The 26,960-nt window shown below is 41.6% G+C and overlaps 1 protein-coding gene across 1 annotated transcript; it reads right to left on the reverse strand.

Moving 5' to 3' along the window:
- Nucleotides 1–1,143: 1,143 nt before the first annotated feature.
- On the reverse strand, nucleotides 1,144–11,263 carry LOC143935803 (keratin, type I cytoskeletal 19-like). The gene is made up of 8 exons (XM_077459913.1): nucleotides 10,211–11,263; nucleotides 9,108–9,190; nucleotides 8,422–8,578; nucleotides 6,698–6,859; nucleotides 6,117–6,242; nucleotides 5,796–6,016; nucleotides 4,774–4,808; nucleotides 1,144–3,309 (listed from the first exon to the last, which is right to left on the reverse strand). The coding sequence occupies exons 1-8, from the start codon at nucleotides 11,192–11,194 to the stop codon at nucleotides 3,251–3,253; spliced, it is 1,827 nt and encodes a 608-aa protein (XP_077316039.1). The 5' UTR covers nucleotides 11,195–11,263; the 3' UTR covers nucleotides 1,144–3,250.
- Between the last annotated feature and the right edge of the window lie 15,697 nt (nucleotides 11,264–26,960).

Here is a 26,960-nt window from a genome sequence, read left to right on the forward strand (position 1 = left end):
GGTGTTGTTTGTCCCCAAGATCATTCTCGCCAGAATAGTACTTGTATAGTCACCTGCCGTGGTACTGTTATTGGGGTACTCACCACCCTTAGGGATGCTATAGCCTCATATAGTTTTGTTTTTAACTGAATAGAGGACTAACTTACCTTTAGTCCGACAGTAAGATATCTTTTTGCTATAATAAAGTTTGGATACAAAAATATTTAAATTATGCCTACAAAGTCCATTCCTTCCTTATTCTCCAATGGCAATTATTAGGACGTGGCATAGTATATTTTCTCGTTATCCACAGTACCACCCTATGTTGACACAAAGGATGGAATTGTAACAGTATATTCTGTGCTTTATATGGTACCTTAAAAATCCCATATATGTAATGTGTTTTGGTTATGAATTATTTGAGGGGTGGTAGTGCCAGACAATCCTGGCATAAAGCATATATATATATATATATATATATATATATATATATATATATATATATATGAATTTTGACTTGGTATTGGCTGCTGCTTCTCCTTTTACTCTCCAATCACAGGTTAGGGGAGTGACAAGACCTATAGGTTTTACTAAACAGCAGAGTAAATAAGGTATCTTGCCCTGCCAGATAGGGCTGGGCTGTTTGGCAGAGCTGTGTAAATTTCAGAAATTGATAGACAGAAAAATGTTTTTTTTTGCCTTCCAAACAACCTCTATTTACAGTATGTTTTGCATCGTTGTATTTAGCTATTTGTCTTTAGCTTTAAAAAGTTGTGTGCTTTTCTTAGCTTTTATATTTCTATAAAGAATATTTATATATGAGATGAATCTTTATAAGCGTGTATCCCCCCAAAAAATCTTTAAATATGTGCCATTTGTGGTTGGGCTCTGTAAACCTATATTACCTTTCCATATTTCTAGGATCCTGTTACTCTGCTTACAATTTTCTAATGGGCAGTTGAGATGGTGGGAGAGCTGGTATATTAGGAAGAATGAGTGTTCTTCTGTATGTATGTATGCTTGAATTGTTTGTATTTTTAACAATTACCAAGTGTTATTACCAAATTATTTTCCCCATGTTATGACATGGCAGCTGCTATGTTGACTGTAATATAATATGGAAAAATTGAAAAAAAATACACATATTAAAAAAAAAGATATATCTGCATAGTCAGAAGTCAGAGTTTATTTGAAGAAATACAGTATATTAGGGAAAATGAATGATGAAGAGAATAAATGCATTATAGTTTGACAACACAGTCCAAGAGCCAACATCATTTGTGACACACAAACGCGACCAAGTCAACTGGCGTCAGTAATCACATACACTGTTATGGTTTTGGGATATTAAGTTACATTATAGCTTCTTATTTTCAGGGGTATTTCAACCTTGAGGCCTGATGAAAAAATTCATCTTAGGCATCACCTTTCCAGGGAAGGCAGACATGAAATTAACACCACGCGTCCTGGCTCACAATGCCCTGCTGCCTCCATACTCAAACACAAGAATAAATAGGGCACTGGATTCATATTTTTTTAGGGGATCACTGAAATTGTCACATTGGTTCTGGTTTAGCAGCTCTCCACAAAACAAGAACCACCTTCAGGAGAAAGGGATAGGACCTACATAGATTTGAGAAGCCACACACATACCATCCAATGAGAGTACCAAAGAAACATCCAAGAGTCCAGTGTAATTTATTGATACAATTGATTCATAGCAGAATAGAGCTCTATCATGCAATTAATCAATTTTATCATTAAATTACCTTGGACTCTTGGATATTTGTTTGGCACTCTCACTGGATTGTATCGAAATATGCCTCCCTTTGTCCACTCCCATCAGTCCTAGTCCATTTTAAACACTGTCCATATAAGGATTAAAAAAAAAATATTTGTAAATTCTTTCCTATAATTCATAATGGAGGAGTCAGCAACATTATGAGCTAGGGGTGGCATTTCCTTACAAAGAGTCCTACTTACTATTACTAATAATTTCTGCCGATTAAATAATAAAATTATTGCCAATTTAGATTGAGTGACATGTATAAAATCTAACTTGTTATGGCAAACATCACAAGGCGGCACTATTTACATCTGGAGGGAAAGATATTCAACCTCCACATATAGAACAGGCTTCTTCACAATAAGAGCTGTGAAAATGTGGAATAGATTCCCTTAAGAACTAGTTCTGGCCATCCTAAGTGCACAGATTATAATTAGATATTAACATTTATAGGTAGCTACACCAGAGATGGTTGATCTAGGGAATACTAATTTGCCTTCTAGGGGATCAGGAAGGAATTTATTTTCCCCTTGCTAGAGCAAATTGGACCATGCATTATAGGGTTTTTTGCCTTCATCTGGATCAACTGTGGGTATACAATTGTGTATATGGATGTTATCCAATAATTTATTCTATTTTTTTTTTCTGTTGGTTGATCTAGATAGATTGTTGTTTTTCAACTTGACTAACCATGTAACATGCATTGTGGCCTAATTGACCTAATTGAATGAGGTTAAGATCTCAGCCAATGCAATAGTACCCCGCATGAGTTCCAGAACTAATTTTCAGGGTCTCCAAATTCAGTTATCGATTGGAAGCCTGATAGTGGAAACCCAGTATTTCCAAGACACAACATTAAACCAACTAAAAGCATAGTTTGTTTTATAAAACTTGCTAATGATATTCAAGGTATAGATGAAAACATGTGATAATTGTTTTGCATTAAACTGTGAATGCTCCTCCAGTCCCCACACAGGCTTCAGATGCAGTGCAAACCCACCTTATACCGCCCAGCTATATGGCTTTTCCATTCATGCCAATAGCTTGCATTGCAATGGAGGCTCTCAGATGAAGAATGATGTAAATGCTGCCTGGAGGGGCAATAGAGAGCAGGTTTGCACTGTATCCTATGTCTTCATGGACCTTTTAATAGGAGGAAGTAGGAGGAAACTATTCACAGTTTGTGCCTAAAGGTACACCTATACTTAAATTAGAAATGTTAATGGCTGGAAAGATCTGCATTGTGATATTAAAAGTATGTCTAGAATCAGCAGAATATATTCCTAGGAAGAAATAAGTAATTGCTAAATGTTTATCTCCCTTAAAACCATGTTATGAATCACATTCTACATGCCCCCATTAAATAACTACAGTATATAAAGGAAATAAGATAGACGTTACATATAAGAAAGAAACATTTTTCATGTTGAATTTTTGTATCTTCCAATATCTTCATGTTTTTCCGAAATAGTTCCAATCTAGATATTAACATTTGGTTTCATGGTGATGCTCAGTGGTGTGATGGACCACTTTGTGGTGAGAACCTGGAAATTATGAAAATAATGAGAGGATTTAGAGCCATACATACAAAAACAATGGTTTCAATCTTTTAGTCCTGATAACCAGTGTCACAGGTAAGGGGTATTTCACAATGTTATGATTGCCACCCCAACCGGAGTAGTGGAAAAATATATTCTGGTTTTAGCAGATTTCCACACAGCTTTTATCTTATTTATAGTATAGGAAATTAAAGTGGAAGTTGATCCAAAACCCATAACTAGCCACCAAACTAACCACAAGTAAACCAAAAATCTAAGGCTAAACCTAATCACAGGCACCTTATAAACCTTCTGTTTCTAACCCTGTAAAGAAAAAAATGATTATACTTACCTTTTCTGAAGCCAATCCTGTCCAGGCTCTAACGGTGGCTGGGGTGTACAGACAGAAAGCCTACAATGGCTGTGAAATGCCTGTAAAGTGACATCACCCATAGAGTTACTATGGGGCTTCCATTGGCTGGCTCTCCTACACAATGAAGCTGCTGCTAACAGCTCAACATGGAAATTGACCAGAGCAGCTGCAGAATAGGTAAGTATAGGTAAGTATAATGATCTCTTCTTTACAAGGCTAGATAGATTATGTTTAGAATGTGGCTAAAAGTGAGAGTAAGTTTAGCGTTAGCGGTCTTGGCTGAACTTCCACTTTAAGGATAATCTTCTGATGGGTAGCCATCAATACGAACCTCTCTGCTAACTATTCAAAACTAACAAATACGTTTTGGCTAGCCTTGTACCTAATAGGGTCACCCCCCTGCCACTATAACTGCGCTTGATAGAATGTGACATGGCAACTAAGAAATAATTAGTACCAATAAATAATTAGTACTAATAAATAATAGTAACTGACTATATGTTTATAAAAGTTGCCTGCTTCCATCTAAATTTTGACCACAAACTTTTATACCTCTAATTCCCCTAAATTTTTCTAATGGGGGCTGGAGATATTTGACCCTCCCCAGCCATAAATCCTCCCTCTTTCACTTCCCCCACTTTTCCTACTTCTACTGTTTTCCCCTAGTTTTCTTCGTACATGCCCCGATGGATAGTTATATGGTTCAAACATTATGGATAGATGCTTCCAGATGTCAGATACCCTTTTAGTGTATTTTTCTGTTTTTTACTGTACCATTACATTCACTGGGCAGGGGATGCCTTATTGTTCCATTTACAACATTTCTGATAAAAAAAAAACTATTGAACAGAAAAGAAGAATCTGCAATTCTAGCAATTTCATTTGTTTCTGGTTGACCCTAACTGTAAAAAAAAAAAAAAGGGCAAAAATGTATAATGCAGCAGACTTAGCAAAAAAGGGCAAGTGACTCTAACAAGTAAAGGGAGTGTGTATTTTATTATCTGTAAAAAAGCTCTTTACTCTGCCCAAAGCGGGATAACAGATCCCTTAGATTGAAGATAAGTTTGCAATTTCGTATCATATATATCACAGCTTACCATGTTTTCCACTTGACATCTGATAGTCTGAAACGCTACAAAACAAAAGGGAAAATTAATTTAATATTATAAAAAGAAGTTCCTTACAATGTTAATACTTTAATAAATAAGATCATTTTTTAGCATCTTTAAAATTATATTACATTTTAATTTATGGCATCATACTTTTAAAAAAAAATAGAAATCAAACTTATTTTTAATTACAACACCCCCTGTTAAGGCTTTATTTAACCAAAGTGTCAATAAATCATTGCTCAGTTGAGGAGTCATTGTATATATGCAAATGGTGTGAAATCTTGAAGATGAAATGACCTATAGTTGAACATTTTATAAACTTTTGATTACTTTCCTTTTTTCTAAGAAAACCTCTCTGCATCTCCAAATACTGATCATCATGCTGCTTTATTGTATACTGATAGAGTACAAAGTAATATATACAATCATATTCCATTTTCCACATTTTGTTACTCTTGAGAAAGGACCTTAAAATGTTATAGTTTGTATTTCTGTTTAAAAAGAATATGAACATCCAGAGAGATTAAAGCTTACGTGAGTTAAAAGATGTATACAGGAATATTTGTATGAAACAAATATAACACAGAAAGTTTTTTCTTTTCCATTTATGCAAGATACTGTTCTGCCCTCTGTGGTAACTATACATCCATTATGTGTGTGTTCAAATAGCATTCACTGCATAGCATTCACTGTATATGGCACATAAGAAGAGCTAACTGCTGTTTCTGTGACTGATGTACTATATGTGCAGGCCTATAGTGTTACTTGGTACCTGAAACTGGAATGGTCCAAGCCATTACATGCCACTTTGAATTTCTGAGACCAAGTGCCTTGAGCATGTTTACCCTATGCTTTCAAAAGCTTATATTACCCTATCCTCTGGACCTTGCCCATGGGTATGGAATTGTTAGAAGCTTCCATGTGCAGAGGAACAACATGTGGTGGACACCTCTAAGTGTATAAGTGATAATGCGATATTCAATTAAATAAAAATGGTATGAACTTACTGGATGTCATGTCCTTCCAGGAGGCGTTTATAGGTAGCAATTTCCATCTCCAGGTGGGTCTTCTGGTCCATCAAGATCTTATATTCGTAGTTCTGACGTTCCAGGTCAGATCTGATTTGGCCAAGCTCGCACTCAAGATTATTGATCATAGCTTGTAACTGAGCAATTTGAGAAGAGTAGGTAGCTTGTGTCTCTGCCAAGGTGTTTTCCAGAGCTGATGTCTGTTACAAAAGTTATAACAATATTAAAATGAAATGGAATTTAAGAATGAAGACTTAGAATCCAAATAACATTAAAATAATAATGGCTGTATGATCTTACCATGCTCATCTGGCTCTGCAGTTCAATCTCTAGGGTCTGCACAGTACGCCTAAGCTCAATGACCTCAGTTTGTACAGACTGAAGTTGCTCAGAACCAGAAATTACTTGACGATTCAACTCTTCACTCTAAGAGCAGCAAAATAAGCAGAATTACTACTTTGTCTAGACAACTAGTGCAGCATGGTCTCTTCAACTTACCCACTTGCCTGTGTAATTCCTTTTCCCCTCCTCCTTGTTCATGCCCTTGTGCCCAATATGTGCCTGTGCAGTCAATTATATAACTTTAATAGTTTCACGAGTCTTGAAAGTTCTGGTGGTGTCATGGATGGGAATATTTATTAAGTTTTAATCCCATACAAATACTCTCTGTAATTAACATATTCATAGGCTGCATGTCAGATTGCATTAGTATATGATTTTAAAAAATTGCCCCGTACCTAGTATTAATTTATTATTTGTTTAATTGGTCTATGAATTGTTTAGCAATATGTTTAAGGAGACTGGAGTGCTAAGCTGCTGGAATAATGAACAGACAAGTATATAGCCGTAAGTTTAAGCCATATGCATATAAAACACATTACCCTTTGTCTAAACATATTTTCTGCATCTCGTACGTTCCTCTCCATTAGGTTTTCATATTCATCACGGATTTCAGACAGGGCCCTATTAAGGTCAATAGATGGAGCAGCATTCAGTTCCACATTAATTCTGGCCCCTAGCTGAGCACGGAGACAGTTTACTTCCTAAAGGAAAAATATTTTTTGTGTGATTGATGTGGGAGATTAATGTGAAGATAAATAGTACAGTAAAAATAAATATGTCTTTTTTTATAGCAAATTTTAAATAAAGCCAAACTATGGGCAAATAACAAAGACCGATTCATGTATTAACATATTAATTACAAAATTATTAAATTCGTTCTTTATTCATTACAAAAATATTATATGAGTTTAGGTACCTTCATTTTGATTGATTTTAGACTCTTGTAAACCCTTATAGAAGCCATTCTCATCCTTTTTACCACAGGGGAACCCTTGAAATGTTCATTTCATTGTTGGTCAGTGCCTCTTACATTGGTGGTTAGTGGGAAGAATGCCTCCCTTACAGTAGTGGTCAAAATACAAGTGCTACAGACAAGTAAAAAAATAAAATGGCTCCGCCAAATGGCATTGACCCTAGAACTATCAGGAACCATCAGGTGGAAGGTCAGTCAGCCACAGCTGAAGGAACCACTAAAAACCTCTGGAAGAAACCTAGAGTTCCATTGAACCGTGGTTGATAATGGCTACCCTATAGAGTAGAGCTCAACCTAGGAGAGGGAGGGGCTGCATTAGTGAGCTGTGGTGCACATATATTCACAAGAAACATATTAAATGGTAAAAAATAAGGACCTCATTAGTCATCCACTGCTTGTTCACTATACAATCATAGGCTGAAAGCAAGGATGCAATTTATCTTTATTACTCAACTTACTCTCCTGACTTTTACAAGCCTCAGAGTTCAGCTGAAATAAATGCTTCTTGTCTATCTCAAACTTAGAAAAGTTAGCCAGTGAATTAAGATAGCTTTCAAAAAATATTTTTTGAGAACTCTAAAAGGTAAAATAATGTGATTTTCCTTGGCTCCTTCTACTGGGCCTCCAGTATTCTGTCTTCTGCCATTGGTTGGCCACAAATGACGTAATTCCTACACATGTGCAGGGAAGTTACATTGTCCCAAAACTGGGGTCCTACTCCCAGCATCAGTACACTGCATTCCACCTGCATGGTAGTCAATCTTCTAATTAGTGTCCAGCCAAATGTTTTTCTTAGTTTTGGAAGGGGAGGGTAAGGGTTAAAGTCCTTCATAGCTTATTACTATTGTCCAAGTCTCAGAGAGATTGATGTCCTTAGTAGAATACAAAAAGGCTACAACCCTTGCCAGATGTTTAGTTCTGTCTGTATCACAGTATTCCTCATTTTTTGTCTCATGAAATCATTGTCAGCGGGACAGTAAATAAGGGGTAACATTTTCTAATGAAGCACCCAATAGCAAAAAAAGAATAAACAGGAGTTCTAATCTTTCCCCCTACATACAAACCCATTCAGGAAAAAGGAACATACAGAGTCTCTTCTTGCCATAAAACTCTACCTGCTAACATTCTACTTGAAGTTTAATTCCTCTTTAACTGTTAGTGGTTTATTGCCACCCAAGTAATATTGACCTCAGCAGGAATTACATTATGGGCCCCTACATTTTTCTACATGGAGAAACCCCAATAAAAAGATATTCATTTTACTAGAAAGTCCCCTGTAATGATCACTACCTCATCATGATTCCTCTTCATTTCCTGCAGTTCCTCCTGGAGGCTCTGAACTTGCATTTCCAGGTCACAGTTTTCACGATTTAGTCCTTCTAGGACGCTGCGCAGAGCATTCACATCTGCCTCAGCATTATTGCTCATATTCAGTTCCATCTCATACCTTGTTACAAGAAAAAATACAAACTTAAGAGTGATAAAATACTTCCCACACTGTAAAATACTGGGGCATGGGCTGAGATATTTAAATATTTAGGGACCCTTTAACCAACAGAAAATGTTCCTTTACCAAGCCACACTAGAGATGATTTACTAAAGACAAATAGAATTTTGACTTTACAAGGACATTTTTCCCACAGCTTAGTAAATGTGGTGAAATTGTACTTTGAAAGAACACCCAATCGCATGCAAGGAAAAAATAAACTTATTTTTGCTTGCATGTGATTAGATGATGGAAGTCAGCAGAGCTTCAACTCACTCACAAAGCACTGAGGATAATCCCCTTGCAAGGTAAATAGTATATGTGCCTTTATTTCAATTTTGAAATTGAATAGAATAGTTTATATACCCCCAACCTTAATCTTGGTTTGTGTTTCCATAAGGCAGTGAACATTTCTTTACCATAAGCTCCCGGCCTACCAATTTAGATGACCTAAATAAATCAAATATGTATAGTAGAATTAAAATATTACTTATCACGGAAGTCATCAGACGCAAGTCTAGCATTGTCAATCTGCAGGACAATTCTGGCATTCTCCATAGTAACTGAGGCAATCTGAAAGATATATTGAAGATACGTATGAGATAACAGAAAGTAGGCAATTGGTGGCAGACACAATATTCTTCTTTGAGGAAGAACTCAGTAGCTTGCTCGTGGAGTCGGAGTTTGACTTATATCATTACTTCCATGTGTATTATGACTTGTGAATAATGATATAGCGCTAACAGTTAAACAACCAACATGGTAGAAGTGCTGTAGTGGTAACAATTGAGCAAAATGCCTTCTAAAATAATTATTTAAATGTATTTGAAACTTGAATGTGATTGAATGTTACAATGGTCACATCATCACAAGCCCCATTCCGCCAGCTCTTGATAATAGCAAGAGACCTGGAGTTGTGTTGACTTCTCAGTCACTGTGCTGGGTGCATGCAATAAGCAGCCCAATACCTCAGCCAACATGAACGCATATGTGCAGTATGTGGATATTAAGGCCCACCATCCTTTCTGCAGCACATGAGTTCCATGCTCAGAAAGAGGTTAAAGCGACACTAAACAATATTTTCTTTCTCCAAAAATAATTTAAACATCCACTAGCACTGTAATCTAGTTTTCATGAGATCAGATGTCTCTTGCAGTTGCTAATTGGGTTTTGTTTCCACTAGAATTTTCCAGTCTGCCTATCAGTGTCCACAGTAATAAAACCAAATTATGGTAATAATTGGTCCTCTTGCATTCAACATTCATGATGCAGTATAAACAAATAATTGGGGATTCCAATTATAAGAGACAGACTTCAAAATCATGTTTTTTGAGAGGAGATGAAAACTATTGTCTTGGCAATTTAACCCATCAAAACCTGTCCAAACTGATGTATGTAAAGTCTCAGAATGAAATAGGGGGTCTGAAAGTGTGTGTGAGTGTTATGAGATTCAATAGATTTTTAATAAAATAGTAGAAGACATGTTGAATCAATCTATAGCAGGGAATATCTACATTAACTTAATAACAGTAATTACAATGTTATAACTTTTTGCTTTTAGTTTACAATAGGTCAATCAGTTTTGGAGTTTACCTGATTCTGGAGGTCTGATATTATCCTGAAATTCTGGCTTGAGTCAGGCAGTGAACTAGGAGCATTGGTTGCATACCATTCACAGATCTTTCTTTCCAGCTGGGCATTCTCCTGTTCTAGAGCACTAACTTTGTCCAGATAGGTAGACAAGCGCTCATTCAGTATTTGCATGGTTTCTTTCTCATTGATGCTGAACAAACCATCATTTTTCCAACTGCCATGGCTACTAAAGTGTGAACCATGACTATGGCCTTTATGATGATTCATAGAGGAATGCTTGGAGGATGAAACTGATTTGGAACTTGATCCTCCATGGGTACTCATTGATTTGTGATGACCTCCATGATGGGATATGTGACTTCCTCCATGATTCATCTTAAAAGACCCTCCGTGACAGGACGCATGAGAGCTTCCATGATGCATTTTGCTAGGGCTTCCATGATGAGAAGAGCTAAGATGAGAGCTTTTATGATGTGAAAGGTGTGATCCCCTATGAAAACTTAAATGAGGACCTCCTCCATAATGTGTCAGATGAGAGCTTCCATGATGGGACATATTTGAAGTTCCATGACTGGTCAGATTTGATCCACCATGGTGGGAGACGTGGGATCCTCCTGAAAGATGGGATGGATGATATCCTCCATGATGAGATAGAAAAGAGCCTCCTTGATGAGAGAGATGAGAGCCTCCATGATGAGAGGGATGGCAACTTCCATGATGAGAGAGATGGGAGCCTCCATGATGAGAGAGGTGGGAACTTCCATGATGAGAGAGATTGGAACTTCTATGATGAGAGAGATGAGAACCTCCATGATGATGGGACATGCCATGATGGGATACATGTGCTCCACCGTGATGAGAGGTGAGATGAGATCCTCCATGATGAGCCGACAAATGGCCAAACACATTGGCAGAATGACCACTTGTGTGACCACGTTTGATGGTTCCAAAAGAGGAGTAACCGTGCTTAATGCTAGGTCTCATAATGACGATTGAGAGCGATATAGATGGAAATACGACTTACTAGATCTCCGTCTATGAATTCAGTATCAGGCTTCCTAGTTTATCTTTCTATTTATAGTAAAAATATGAGGCGTTGTAGAAATCTGGGCAACCTTTATGTGCTTCTGCTGCCTTGCGCTTCATTGGCTTTATTGATAATTAATTGTTGGGCTGAACAACCAGAGATTGTTTGTTACGGTGTGTTTGTAAAAGTGTGCTATAGACAGGTGGAGGGATGGTATGTTTCTTATAAAGCTCTACATCACACATTTCCCGCCCATATACATTTCATAAACTCATAGATGAAAGTACTGCTAAACCTTGACTTGTGGTAACATCTAAGAAATAAGGATGCAGTTAATATTTTACACTTCTTTTTATGAACAATGACTAAAGCAACACATGTACTGACTAATTGGATTGAGCTCAGTTTGATTTACATATCTATAATATAAATAATACAGAATCATTGAATGCTGACATCGGATAAAGGAGAGGTTGCATTATTATGACTATTTCTTTTTTCATTAATACCGTATATACTCGAGTATAAGCCGAGATTTTCAGCCTCTTTTTTGAGGCTGAAAGTGCCCCCCTCGGCTTATACTCGAGTCATCGCTGTCTGCCCGCTCGATCAGCGTGTCGAGCAGACAGACAGCGGCCATTCTGATTCAAAAGCCGCGCCTCCGGCTCCCCCTTCGCCTGTGATAGGCGGAACACTGAATTTCCCAGCAGCCTGTGTTCCGCCTATCACGGACTTCGTATCATCCTCGTACTACGGACGAGGATGATACGACGTCTGTGATAGGCGGAACACAGGCTGCTGGGAAATTCAGTGTTCCGCCTATCACAGGCGAAGGCGGCGGCGCAGCTTTTGAATTTTACAATGGCCGCCGACGAACGAAGAGGGCACGGGACGGAGGCAAGGCACAGGACGGCACGGCACGGGACGGGACGGGACGGGACCGGAGGCAAGGCATGGCGGCGAGGCACGGCGGCGAGGCACGGAGGCAAGGAGGCTCGGCACGGGACGGAGGCTCGGGACAAAGGCTCAGGACACAGGTAGGCTGGACACACACACACACACACACACACACACACACACACACACAGGGATGGATGGATGGATGGAGACACACACACACAGGGATGGATGGACGGACACACAGGGATGGACGGACACACAGGGATGGACGGACACACAGGGATGGACGGACACACACACAGGGATGGACAGGCATGTCTTACCCTCGGCTTATACACGAGTCAATAAGTTTGCCAGTTTTTTTGGGGGTAAATTGGGGGCCTCGGCTTATATTCGGGTCGGCCTATACTCGAGTATATACGGTACATATTTCGTCAGTGTTTGACTGAGATCTAATTTATATATTTTTTTAGAGACTGAGATCTGTGCTGTTAAACCTAGGCTGTATATAAATATACATACTGTATATATTTACAGTATAGTTAGTTGGGTTGGTAAAAGATGCATGTTCATTGATTTTATCCAATAGACAAACATAAATTTATTAAAAACCTTGAAGGCAAAAAAGTTGTGGTCCAATTAGCTCCAATAGGAAAAAAACAACAACTTCTTATCACTTAAATCAATCGAATATTTCCTTGATCAACAATCTACGGTGCTATTTTTTTTATAAATACTAGTAGCCAGATATATTTTGTGGATTTATAAACACCTTTAGCGCTTTTTTTTTTTTTTTTTTAATTGGGGCATTAGTCCCTCCACTGTCAGCAACAGTGAGCCTTAGTTCCTAAAATTATATAGAACATCCTGTGAGCCTCCACTAACAATAATAAACCAATAAGTCCTCTTTGAATCATTTGCAAGCGGTAAACATGTCTCATAAACCATGTAAAAGTACTAAAATCGCATTAAAAACATTGCTCTATCAAGGGTATAAGCAAAGCCTCTGAACTGGTAAAAATATATCCTCTACGCCGTGGTAATAATAATGTATAAAATAAATAATGAAAAAATATATAAAATAGCAAGTGCTTAATAACCAAATAATAAAGTGACAATGTGCATTCATATAGTGATGAAAAATATTAAAGTAAAAAAGTCAGTGGAAATCTAAATAGATCCAAAAGCTGGAATTATAAAAAAGTGCTTAAGTGCATTATGCAAAGTTCAAGTTGATCCAATTTACAGGTGCTCCACACTCCATGTGATTCCATGCGATTCAGTATGCTATGAAAGTGATGCGATAATCAGACGCTGTGTTCTTGCTCAGGTGCTCCCACCCATGTAATGAAGGCTCACCTTAAGATGTGTGACCTTGCTTTTAAACTTGGTCAATACACGCTTTGGAACCACTACAGGTTTCAGCAGTGCGTCCGGAATACTGGATCAATCGCCAGTGGGCCTCAGTAGATCAATGAAAAAAGGATCTCATAGTGTAGTATGCTTGTGCAATTTATTGAAACAAAAATAAACAGTTCCCACGCAGGGTATAATATCCAGGTGCTTCAGTGCGCCATTCTACATCAAGCCAAAAGCGAATGGTTGAAACCGTCCGGTAAAGGGATGGTATGCTGATCGTTCCTAACAGCTGATCTGCTAGGTGTGCCATCCTGTCCCCTTCCCCTACATGTGTCGATACAAGGGAATTTCGTATCTTCCTCAGGGGATGATGTGATTGGACGGTGAAGCTGTCAGTTAAAATAGAATGTCTGCGACTATTTTTCTTATGAAGTATGGTGTCCTACATGAGCCATCACTGCTCAATATATGGTGTCCCGCATGAGCCATCTTTGCTCAGCAAATAAGTGCACAAAAATACAAATTATTAGGACGTACACAGAAAACCAGCCTATCATTCCTTTTGTTAACCGGCGGTGTTAAACGTATATATAATATATAATTGTAGTTAAAAAAGGAATAAACTTTAGTATGTACTTCAATTTTTTTTGTTAAATATAATGCTTCAAAAATGCATCCCAAATTAATATAGGGTAAAGACATGTAATTATATGACTATACCAATAATGAAAAAGATAACCGCAATATATTGTATACAGAACTACTGGAAAAATATATACATATATTTATATTTATATATATATATATATATATATATATATATATATATATATATATATATATATATATATATATATATATATATATATATATATATATATATATATATATATATATATATATATATAGTGAGTCAATGATCAGAACTCATTGAGAAAATAAAAACATTATTAAAATACATAAAAATATATGAAATGTATATATATATATATATATATATATATATATATATATATATATATATATTGTGAGGGGTTAGCTCGGCAGCGGGTGTGTGTGACCCCCTGGATGGGTTCACAACACACAGTCAGGCACAGCAGACAGCGGTGCAGGTTCAAAAAACAAAAGATCCAGTTTATTTATGCTCCATGCAGTGATACATATAACAGCCAAACAAAATAAAACAAGAAAATAAATCCTGGTCAGCTTGACCTCTAACTACACACATAGACTCCCTGTCTAACAACTGGGTACAGCCTTGTGCTGCCCCAGTCCCTGTCTCTATTGTAGGGGTTTGCCACACAGGCGTTAACTCACCGCACAGAACAGATCTCTGACTCCCCAGTCTATACACACAAAACTGGTTCCAGGATGGAGCATCTCCCTATGCATGCTGGGGTTTTTTGTAGAGGCCTTAATGAGCCCACTTACTTCAGCTGGGCTCATTAACTCTTCCCCTCTAATTGTAAAAGTCTGCATAAAGCCTGAATCTAGGACACACATATTTACCATCCTGGATACAACCAGGTGACTTTACCTGCCTGCTGCCACATACCCCCCCCTCTTGTTTCAACCTTGGGGTTGTAACACCAGCAGTCAGACACGCATGTATCCGAGACAAAGCATCCACATTCCCCATTTTAACACCAGGGCGATGCTTAACTGTAAAGTTAAATTCCTGTAGGGCTAGGAACCACCTATTTACTCTTCTATTGGTCTCCTTGTTCTGAGCCATCCACTTTAAAGGAGCGTGATCAGTCACCAGGTCAAAGTGCCTACCTAGCAGATAGTACCGAAGAGAATCTAGAGCCCACTTCACTGCTAAACATTCCTTCTCAATCGTGGAGTAATTTACCTCATGGGACTTTAACTTCCTGCTGAGGTAAATGACTGGGTGCTCTTCCCCGTTCCAGACCTGGGATAACACTGCTCCTAACCCAACGTCTGATGCATCAGTTTGTACAACAAAGTCCTTAGAGAAGTCTGGTGAGTACAACACTGGCTGGCTACATAAGGCTGTTTTTAAGGACTGAAATGCTTCCTCAGCCTCTGGGGACCATTTAACCATAACCGACTCTTTCCCTTTTGTCAGGTTGGTGAGGGGCACAGCCTGAGAAGCAAAATGGGGAATGAATCGTCGATAATAGCCAGCGATTCCCAGAAAGGCTCGTACCTGTTTCTTGCTGTTGGGACGTGGCCAACTCTGTATGGCCTCGACTTTATTGACTTGGGGTTTTATCACCCCCCTCCCAATAGTGTACCCAAGATATTTGGCCTCCTCCTGTCCAATGGTACACTTCTTTGGATTGGCCATAAACCCAGCTTCCCGGATAGAGTCTAGGACTGCTTGTACTTTTGGCAAATGTGAGACCCAGTCTGTGCTATGGATAATCACATCATCCAGGTAAGCTGCAGCATATTTCTGATGGGGCCTCAGAATCTTATCCATTTTCCGCTGGAATGTTGCCGGTGCATTCTGTAACCCAAACGGCATTCTCTTATATTGGAATGCCCCATCTGGGGTTACAAACGCAGTTTTCTCCTTGGCCGACTCGGCCAGGGGAATTTGCCAATACCCTTTGGTGAGATCAAGAGTTGTCATATATCGGGCTGTTCCCAGCCGGTCAATCAACTCATCTATACGTGGCATGGGGTAGGTGTCAAATTTTGTAACTTTATTTAATTGTCTAAAATCGTTACAAAACCGCCAGCTCCCATCAGGTTTGGGCACTAGTACGATAGGACTGGACCAGTCACTCTGGGACTCCTCTATCACACCCTATTCCAGCATCCTTTGAACCTCCCCACGTATTGCCTCCCGTCGGGCCTCCGGTATTCTATAAGGTTTTAGTTTTACCCTTTCTCCTGGCGGGGTGATAATGTCATGCTCTACGCCAGATGTTTGTCCCGGAAGCTCAGAGAAAATCTCTTTGTTACGAAGTACAAACTCTTTAACCTCCTGTTGTTGGGGTTTCGATAAGGTGTCTGCTATTCCAACCTCATGAACTAAGCAATCAGGCTGTACTTGTGACAAAGTCTCTGCGACTAGGGATTCCCTATCCCTCCAGGCTTTCAGCAGATTGACGTGATAGATCTGCTCCGGCTTTCGCCTTCCTGGCTGTCTAACCCTGTAGTTCACCTCACTAATTTTTTCAATTACTTCATATGGACCTTGCCATTTGGCCAGAAATTTGCTTTCAACCGTAGGGACTAGCACCAAGACCCTATCCCCCGGGGAAAAAGTACGGGTCTTGGCCCCACGGTTGTACACTCTCTGCTGTGCTAACTGCGCTTGGGTTAAATGTTCCTTTACAATTGGCATTACCTGTGCAATTCTATCTTGCATCAGGGCGACATGCTCAATCACACTCCTGTGAGGAGAACTCTCATTTTCCCAAGTTTCCTTGGCGATATCCAGCAGCCCTCTTGGGTGTCTCCCATAGAGCAACTCGAAGGGTGAGAAACCCGTAGAGGATTGGGGTACCTCCCTAATGGCAAACATCAGATAGGGTATTAGACAATCCCAATTCTTTCCATCTCTATCCACCACCTTCTTTAACATTTGTTTTAGGGTTTTGTTGAATCTTTCAACCAACCCATCTGTTTGGGGGTGATACACAGATGTACGCAATTGCTTCACTTTGTACAACTTGCATAATTCTTTCATAACCCGGGACATAAAGGGTGTACCTTGGTCCGTAAGCAGTTCCTTACAAATACCCACGCGGCTAAAAACAAGAGATAGCTCTTTGGCTATGGTTTTGGCCGAGGTATTTCGGAGAGGAATTGCTTCCGGATAACGGGTGGCATAGTCCAAAATAACCAAAATGTACTGATGCCCCCTAGCAGACTTCATTATCGGACCTACCAAATCCATTGTGATCCTCTCAAAGGGGACCTCAATGATAGGAAGAGGTACCAGTGGGTTACGGAAATGTGGCATAGGTGCCGACTTCTGACACACAGGGCAGGAGGAACAATACTTTTCTATTTCCTTCATGACCCCAGGCCAATAGAATCTCTGCAGTACCCTCTCTCTGGTTTTCTCTGTCCCCAGATGACCTCCCAGAATGTGTCCATGAGCCAATTCTAACACCAACTTCCTGTAAGGTTTAGGCACTACAAGTTGCTCAATGGTTTCTTCTGCCCTTTGAGCCACTCGATATAGCAGGTCCCTTTCCATAGTGAAGTAAGGATAAGGGCAAGTCTTATCTGGGTTCACTAACTCGCCATCTATTTTCACCACATTTTCCCGTGCCTTTATTAGGGTGGGGTCTTTTAACTGTTCTGTGGCAAAATTTTCCCTGTGAACCTCAAGATCCGAAAACTCCACAGACGGCATGTTTTCATCTGAGGATGTTGGCTCCTCCCCAGTTTCTCGAGTTTCCCCCGCCAATACCGACAAGGGAAATTCAGGAGAGTCCTCACCACTCCCAGAGGAATTCTGGTCATCTTCCTGGTTTATAGGGGCACCAATGGGGGCCTCAGGACAATCCCAGAGTTCCCAGAATTTTGGAAAATCCCTTCCCACAATAGCATCATGTGGTAAGTGAGCCACTAACCCCACCTGATGAGAGAGGTTACCTTTGGGGGTCTCAAAAAACACTGAAGTTACAGGATACTCTCGGGTGTCCCCATGCACACAAATAACAGCCACCCTGTTCTTCCCAGAGACCTCTGTAGTAACTAATTCAGCTTTTATCAATGTTACCAGGCTACCTGAATCTAGCAACACATCAACATGTCTACCATTAATACACATTTTACATAAATGTTTCTCAGGTCCCCGAATGGCAGTGCATGCAACTGTCGCAAACAGCGACTGACGTCTCTCCCTTATAAAGTCACATTGCATAGGCTCATCCACAACTGGGCAATTGGCTGCAATATGTCCCTCTTGCCGGCAGCGGTAGCAAATAATCTTTTTCGCTGCCTCTTGCAGCATGGGCTTCCTGGGCTGCTCCCGCCAGACCTTAGGTAGAACTCCCACCCTCTCACTCTCTCCACCCTCACCCCTTGGAGTCATCTTACCCGCCACTGGGGATGATCTGGTCTTAGGGGGGAAAGTCCGTGAGTCCCTGGAAGAGGTGGTCAGGTTCTCTGTAGCCAAGTACCTCTCAACCAGATCCACAAGTTTATCTGCATTTTCTGGGTCTCCATGGCTTACCCATTTTTGGATGGCAGTAGGAAGAGCTCTCAGGAAACGATCCATAACCACACGTTCCACAATGTTTGGTGCAGTCAAAGTCTCTGGCTGCAGCCACTTCCTGCTCAGGTGAATGAGATCATACATTTGAGACCTGGGAGGTTTTCCAACCTGAAAAGTCCAGTTATGCACACGCTGAGCCCGGACGGCCAGGGTGACACCCAGCCGTGCCAATATTTCTGCTTTTAGCACCACATAGTCTTTTGCTTGGTCAGGCTCTAGGTCATAATAAGCTTTCTGCGATTCCCCAGTTAACAGAGGGGCCACCAGTCCAGCCCATTGCTCCTTAGGCCACTTTTCCCTTTCAGCAGTCCTTTCAAATGTGGTCAAAAACACCTCCGGATCATCCTCTCCAGTCATTTTTGTCAGTAAACGGCTCACACCAAAGGATGCGGTATTATTGTAACCACTTGCTTCATTGGTCTGCGGACGTTGCTGTATTAATGTTTCTATTTTCTGTTGAAAATTCTGCTCTTGCTTCTGCAACAGGTCTATGAAGCGGGCTTCAGATCGCTGCTGGGCTTGTTGCTGAGCTTCCAAACTCTGCTGGTGAGCCTTCTGCTGATTTTCCAAACTCTGCTGCAATGTTGCATTTATCTGCTGCTGGGCTGCAAGGCTCTGTTGTTGAGCTGCAAGGCTCTTTTGTAAACCTGCATTTGTTTGCTGCTGATTTGCATTTGCTTGTTGCTGGTTTGCATTTGCTAGAGCCAACTGTCTCAGTATCTCCTCCATGCTGGCCTTAACAAAAAAAAGTGCCAAAATTCTCCACCAACTGTGAGGGGTTAGCTCGGCAGCGGGTGTGTGTGACCCCCTGGATGGGTTCACAACACACAGTCAGGCACAGCAGACAGTGGTGTAGGTTCAAAAAACAAAAGATCCAGTTAATTTATGCTCCAACAGCCAAACAAAATAAAACAAGAAAATAAATCCTGGTCAGCTTGACCTCTAACTACACACATAGACTCCCTGTCTAACAACTGGGTACAGCCTTGTGCTGCCCCAGTCCCTGTCTCTATTGTAGGGGTTTGCCACACAGGCGTTAACTCACCGCACAGAACAGATCTCAGACTCCCCAGTCTATACACACAAAACTGGTTCCAGGATGGAGCATCTCCCTATGCATGCTGGGGTTTTTTGTAGAGGCCTTAATGAGCCCACTTACTTCAGCTGGGCTCATTAACTCTTCCCCTCTAATTGTAAAAGTCTGCATAAAGCCTGAATCTAGGACACACATATTTACCATCCTGGATACAACCAGGTGACTTTACCTGCCTGCTGCCACAATATATATATATATATTCCATTCCAATGGCGTTTGGGTGCCTCAAGGCCTCAAAATTGCATACCGTTTGTACTTTTGTTATGTACATCCCTAAAATGCATGGATAAAAAGTGCTTATCAAACCCCTTCCTGATATTTCTCACAAGTTCCTCTATATGTTCTTTCAATGCCCTTATAGCTCTTCCCACATAGATCAAATTGCATGGACACTTAACCAATTAAACTAAACCCACAGTGTCACACGAAAGGAAGTCCCTAATGGTGTACACTTGATTATTTTGTGAAATGTTAGTGAACTCTTTTACTTTGCTGGTATTCATGGGCACCCCAGTGCAACTGTAACAGCGTCAGCAACTGTGGAAACCCTAGTGTCCCAAAATATTTTGGGTTAGGATTCCTTCCACTGACACCAATGATGGGGCACTATTCCTGCCACTGACACTGACAGTGGGGCACTATTCCTTCCCCTAATGCCAAAAATGGCAAACTGTTTACTCCCATTGACACTAGGTCATTTTCTACATTCAGTGGCCATTGTCCTGCCCCCCTAAAGTTTGAAGGACTGTAAACTGGCCCTTCATGTAGAAAGTTTGGAGACCCCTGCCATATGGTATAAACATAATTTCTATTGATTTTACCAATAACCCTGCTGAGGGGAGTACCTGGAAATCACAGGGCCCCATTACAAAATGTAACCACTTCAGGACTGGCATGTTACAACCCTATCCTGTTCAGTCTTCAGTGCATGTAATCATTTTAATGAACACATACCTGCAAGATTTTTTTTTTCCATCTGCCCAGAGTTTGGTGTATGGGATTTTTTTTTACACAATCATATTGACCTAGGTGGATGCATCATCAGTCTGATGCTGCATCTGTCCCCCCGCCGGCTCTAACACTGAGAACTGAGCAATCTAACACCACTGATGGCTCAGTACCCAGGGCAGGAGCAGCCGGCTCAGGCTCTCAGCGGTTTGCTGAGAGGCTGAGCTGGGTGCCGGTCCAGGCATGTGGGTGGGTCCCGACTCCATTGTCGTGATTTTTGCCCAAGCCTGGGCAGACTTTGTGATGTCAGCAGACATCCTGACTTCAGCCCACTGTCTGCTGAAAACGGGTCACAAGAGTGCAGAACGAACTGCACTCCTGTAATCCATAGGAGGAGTACAGCCAACAAGCTTTGTGTGGTAGTAAAGCTTACTTTGTTATATTTACCTACTGGCAAGCCTATAATTAAGGATTAGCCGAACAACCCCCGGTTCAGTTTACACAAGAACATGCAAAAAATTTGGATGAACACGTGAACACCGTTAAAGTCTATGGGACACGAACATGAAAAATCAAAAGTGCTAATTTTAAAGGCTTATATGTAAGTTATTGTCATAAAAAGTGTTTGGGGACCCGGGTCCTGCCCCAGGGGACATGTATCAATGCAAAAAAAAAGTTATTTTTTGGGAGCAGTGATTTTAATAATGCTTAAAGTGAAACAATTAAAATGAAATATTCCTTTAAATATCATGCCTGGGGGGGGGGGGGGGGGGGGGTGTCTATAGTAAGTGTCTCGGCAATATAGATAAAACTCATTGAAAAAAACATCTTGGGTTCAACCTCCAGTCCATTACCAGGCCCTCTGGGTCTGGTATGATTATTAAGGGGTACCCCGAACCAAAAATTTAAAAATTGCATGGGGGTCCCCCCAAAATCCATAACAGGTCCTTCAGATCTGGTATGGAAATTAAGGAGAACCCTGTGCCAAACTTTTAAAAAATGATGTAGAGGTCCCCCCCAAAACCCATACCAGAACCTTCAGGTCTGGCATGGATTTTAAGGGGAACCCTGTGCCAAAATTTTAACTAAATGGCGTAGGGGTCCCCCCAAAATCCATACCAGACCCTTATCTGAGCACGCAACCTGGCAGGCCGCAGGAAAAGAGGGGGGATGAGAGAGCGCCCCCAACCGTGCCAGGCCACGTGCCCTCAACATGGGGAGGGTGCTTTGGAGTAGCCCTCCTTATCCTCACAACCCTTGCCCGGTGGTTGTGGGGGTCTGTGGGCAGGGGGCTTATCTGAATCTGGAAGTCCCCTTTAAGGGGACTCCCAGATCCCAGCCTACACCCCTATGTGAATTGGTAACGGGTACATTGTACCCCTACCATTTCACAAAAAAAGTGTAAAAAATTGTAAAAAATACAGGAGACACTTTGGGACAAGTCCTTTATTAAAAGATAAAAAGATAAAAATGTCCCGCGATGTAAATCCATTTCATGTCGCAGACGAGCCGAAAAAAGAAAAAAAAGTCGCAACAGCTCCACCTCCATGGGAGACTCCCGCCGAGTGATGCTTCTTCTCGGTAACAGCTGTTATATAGCTGAGGGTGGGGCCACTCTGTGATGTAAATGGACAACCCCGCCTTCCTCTGACGTCACGTGGTGTTTACGTCTTATGAACTCCTATCTTCATTACCAGAGACCTGAACTGAATTGACTTAGTATAATGTTGTCGCAGATTAAGGTGGGCTCACTAAAGACCCCTAGAACACTTTTAATATGATTATATCTGATCTGGTTACAGCGCTGACTGCTTTTGTTTTATTTAATGGTTGGTTTTGTCATTTATTTTGTGCATACCCTTTCCCCCCTTCTTTCCCTTCTCCCCTGCCCCCTTTACCTTATACCACTTCCTACATCACTTCCTATTTCCTTCCTATGTCACATTCTTTTCATGATTTCAGATATGAGCGTTTAGCTCATGTTCGGTACGATAGCTCATAAACACAACCCTGGGTGTTGAGGAATAAAATGGTGGACTTATATGATGTTTGCAACTGTATGTACCAGTGATCTCTTGATGCCAATTTTGAATGTTTGTGATTTATAGTATGTTGCCCTTTTATGTGCTTTTCTCTTTTTATCACTTATTGTAAGTTTTTGAAAAACAAAATAAAGTTTATGAAAAAAAAAATGAATATCTTCTAAGCACAGTTTAGAAGATATTCACCCTGGCTGCAGCCGCTGACGTCACCGGTGTATGCGCTCTGAAGGTTTGGCATACCGTTCCAGGCCTTCAGAGCTTCTAGACGGAAACAAGGGCTCTCGCACGCATGTGCGGAAGTGACATCAATGTGGCTCTGGCCACTCACAGCACCGGAGCTTGCAAACCCAGAAGAAAGACCAGGGGCAAGATGTCAGCCCTTTCAGTGGTAACAGCGCTTCTTTCTAAGGGAAGTATTTCATAATGTGTTAGGATGCATCACATCCTAGCATATTATGCAATTTTTTTCTATTTTTAATTCTGCAGCAGTTTACATTACTACTGCTTTAATTTAAAACTGAAATCCAGCCTTACTTTCAGTCTTTCAGAGTTGTCACCACCATCACCACCCGTATGCTTACATAACTGATGACAGTTCAGGGGGCTGTCATTGCGACTTTTTTTTCTCTGGATGACAGCTGGTGGCAACCATGGTGATTGATGATGGATTTACAAAGATTAACTTTTTGGAGGATTTTTATCTTTTTAATAAAGGACTTGTCAGATGTTTGGGGGTCTTTATTTCTAGGTTACTTAATCACTGGAGACCTTCTTTTTTATTCCAGATTTCAATAAGCCCCCACCAGCCAGGGTTGTGGGAATGGTGCCTTGTCCTCCTCAACATGGGGACAAGGTGCCAATACCTGACTTCCCGATAAGTTAGTGGAGGCAACTGGAATTTATGATCCTCAACTATTGACCGACCTATGTTCATGGTGGGGTGAGAATTTGACTATCACGGAGGGGGTGTTAAGAGGAATTGAATGTCTTGCCAACATTGTCACCACCTTTGTTTTTCTTTGGCCATTCCACCTTCTTCTCCCTATTTTACTTCCCCCCAATCTTCTCTCATTTTCCCCTTCCTCAGTCCCTTAATTCCCCTTCATAAAGGAAATGGACATTTGTAATGTTTCACATTTTGTAAAAAAATCATCGTTCCTGGCCAAATTAAATTCTTAAAAATATGCCTCACATTGATTTCAGTGGTGTTTGGGTTCAGTATTTGAAATTTGAAGTTCACCGAACCCTGCTTGAACCAAACCCAGGGCAACTTGGCTTATCGTTTGTATTTGTGGAAGGAGTCAGAGAGGCTATTTAATCCTCCTCCTCTGTCAGGGACAGTGTTGGTGTCTTCTGGGGGGTGTTTTCCGGGTTAGAGTGACGATCGGCCGAGGCAGTCCCCCCCCCATCATCCATGGGTTTAACAGCGTTCAGTTGGGTTTTGTGTGGAGGCAGCCCTGCCGTCTGCCCTTGCAGCCCATGTTCCAGCAGCGTGTGGAGGGGGGGCAACCGCCCGCTTCTCCCGGCGTTCATGCCAGGGGAGTGGGGGGCAGTCCATCCATCCTCCACCACCCACGGCTCCCTCTGGATAGCATGCTGCCTGCCCATGCTCATGCCGGGGGAGCGGGGTGCATCCGTCATTCAATATTTCACATCATCACTCTCCCCGCCCGCCCACTCCCCATGCTTCTAGCTCCACGAGGGAGCCAGCCGCCCGCCAGCTCCTCTGTCCCCAGGCTCTTGTTCTCTCCATGTGGCAGCCACTGGCCGATTCTCCCTGTGTGGGTGGGGTGATCGGTCGCCACTTGCTCTGCTCCCCATACACATCTATCGCCAAGAGGGAGCCGCCTGCCTGGTGATCGGCCGCCCGCCAGATCCTCTCTCCCCTTGTTTCACGTGGGGGTGGGGGGGGGATCGGCCGGTGTTCTGTCCAAATGTGCATCTCTATCCCCACCAGGGAGCCGCACGCCTGGTGGGTCCCGGTGCTCATGGAGGGGGATGGGCGGTCACCTGCGCATCACTCCTTTCCTCCCCACAAACTGGCATCTCTGCAGCAGTGACAGAGGATATCAGTTCACCCAGGTTGCTGCTTTTACTTGTTATTATTGTTGTTTATTTTCTTTGGTCAGTGTTTCTATCGCAGCCAGCGTTCTGCCCAGCTTTTTCTGTCATAGTGTTCTGCCAGCATTTTCTGTCATAGCGTTCTGCCCAGCATTTCCTGTCTTAGCGTTCTGCCCAGCTTTTTCTGTCATAGCGTTCTGCCCCAGCTTTTTCTGGCATAGCGTTCAGTCCAGCATTTCTGTCTTAGCGTTCGGTCCAGCATTTTTCTGGCATAGCGTTCGGTCCAGCATTTCTGTCTTAGCATTCCGTCCAGCATTTCTGTCATAGCGTTCTGTCCAGCATCTCTGTCATAGCGTTTGGTCCAGCATTTCCGTCATAGCGTTCTATCCAGCATTTCTGTCATAGCGTTCTGTCCAGCATTTCTGTCATAGCGTTCGGTCCAGCATTTTTCTGTCATAGCGTTCTGTCCAGCTTTTTCTGTTATAGCGTACGGTCCAGCATTTTCTGGCTTAGCGTTCTGTCCAGCATTTCTGTCATAGCATTCTGTCCAGTTTTTTTTTCTGTCATAGCGTTCGGGCCAGCATTTTCTGTCATAGCGTTCGGTCCAGCATTTTTCTGTCATAGCGTTCGATCCAGCATTTCTGTCATAGCGTTCAGTCCAGCTTTTTCTGTCATTGCGTTCGGTCCAGTATTTCTGTCATTGCGTTCTGTCCAGCATTTCAGTCATAGCATTCTGTCCAGCATTTCGGTCATAGCGTTCTGTCCAACAGTTCTTTCTTAGAGTTTCTGCCCCTGGATTCCTGTCATAGCCTTCTGCCCCGGCATTTCTGTCTTAGCATTTCTGCCCCTGGATTCCTGTCTCAGCATTTATGCCCCTGGATTTCTGTCTTAGCGTTTCTGCCCCTGGATTTCTGTCTTAGCGTTTCTGCCCCTGGATTTCTGTTTTAGCGTTTCTGCCCCTGGATTTCTGGCATACCATTTCGGTCCCTGGATTTCTGTCATAGTGTTTCTGCCCCTGGATTTCTGTCTTAGCGTTTCTGTCCCTGGATTTCTGTCATAGTGTTTCTGCCCCTGGATTTCTGTCATAGTGTTTCTGCCCCTGGATTTCTGTCATGGCATTGCTGCCTCAGCGTTTCTGCCCCAGGATTTCTGTCATTGCATTTTTGCCTCAACGTTCAGTCTCAGAGTGTTTCTGTCATTTGCATTTCTGCCTCAACGTTCAGTCTCAGAGTGTTTCTGTCATTTGCGTTTCTGCCTCAGCATTCTGTCATAGCGTTCTGCCCCAGGATTTCTGTCATACCATTTCTGCCTCAGTGTTTCTGCCCAGGATTTTTCTCATTGCATTTTTGCCTTAGCGTTTCTGCCCAGGATTTCTGTCATTGCATTTCTGCCCCTGGATTTCTGTCTTTTCATTTCTGCCTCAGCATTCAGTTTCAGCGTTTTCTGTCATAGTGTTCCTGTCATAACGTTGTCTTCTGTCAGAGCGTTTTCTTCTGTCATAGTGTTGTCTTCTGTCATGGCGTTTCTGCCCCAGGATTTATGTCATTTCGTTTCTGCCTCAGCATTTAGTTTCAGCATTTCTATCACAGCGTTCTGTCATAGTGTTGCTGTCCTTGCATTTCTGGCCCAGCATTTCTGTCATAGCTTTTTCAGCCTCGGTGTTCAGACTCATTTCTCAGAGGGGCATTGTTGTTCACTCAAGGCATACTACAGTACCTGTTTTCAACTTCATTGGTTGTCATGTCTCATCGTGTCTGTGTTCATGTTTGTACCTGGGGCAGTTAGCTAGGGCTCACACGTCAGGATCTGTCACCTCTACAGATCCATACAGGCTGAGGTTTCATTTGTTAATGATTGTTGACCACAATCTTCTCGCCCGTATACTATATGTCATACGATGCATGTTCATTCACCACACCTGTATGACTACCCACCACGGTCTGTGGGTACACTAGCCCTGAGTTTTTTCTGTTAATTACCTGTCTCTGCACTGCAGGTTACTCGGGCTCACTCACTACTTACACAAGGGGGGGGTCCATCATCAGGTTAATTTACGAGCAGTGGTCTTGACATTTCTGCTCATGTTCTCATTCTTAGGTAGGCTGAGG

The sequence above is a fragment of the Lithobates pipiens genome, unplaced genomic scaffold (assembly GCF_037356315.1).
Source record: "Lithobates pipiens isolate NorthernLeopardFrog02 unplaced genomic scaffold, aLitPip1_a1.2 Scaffold_28, whole genome shotgun sequence".
NCBI lineage: Eukaryota > Metazoa > Chordata > Amphibia > Anura > Ranidae > Lithobates > Lithobates pipiens.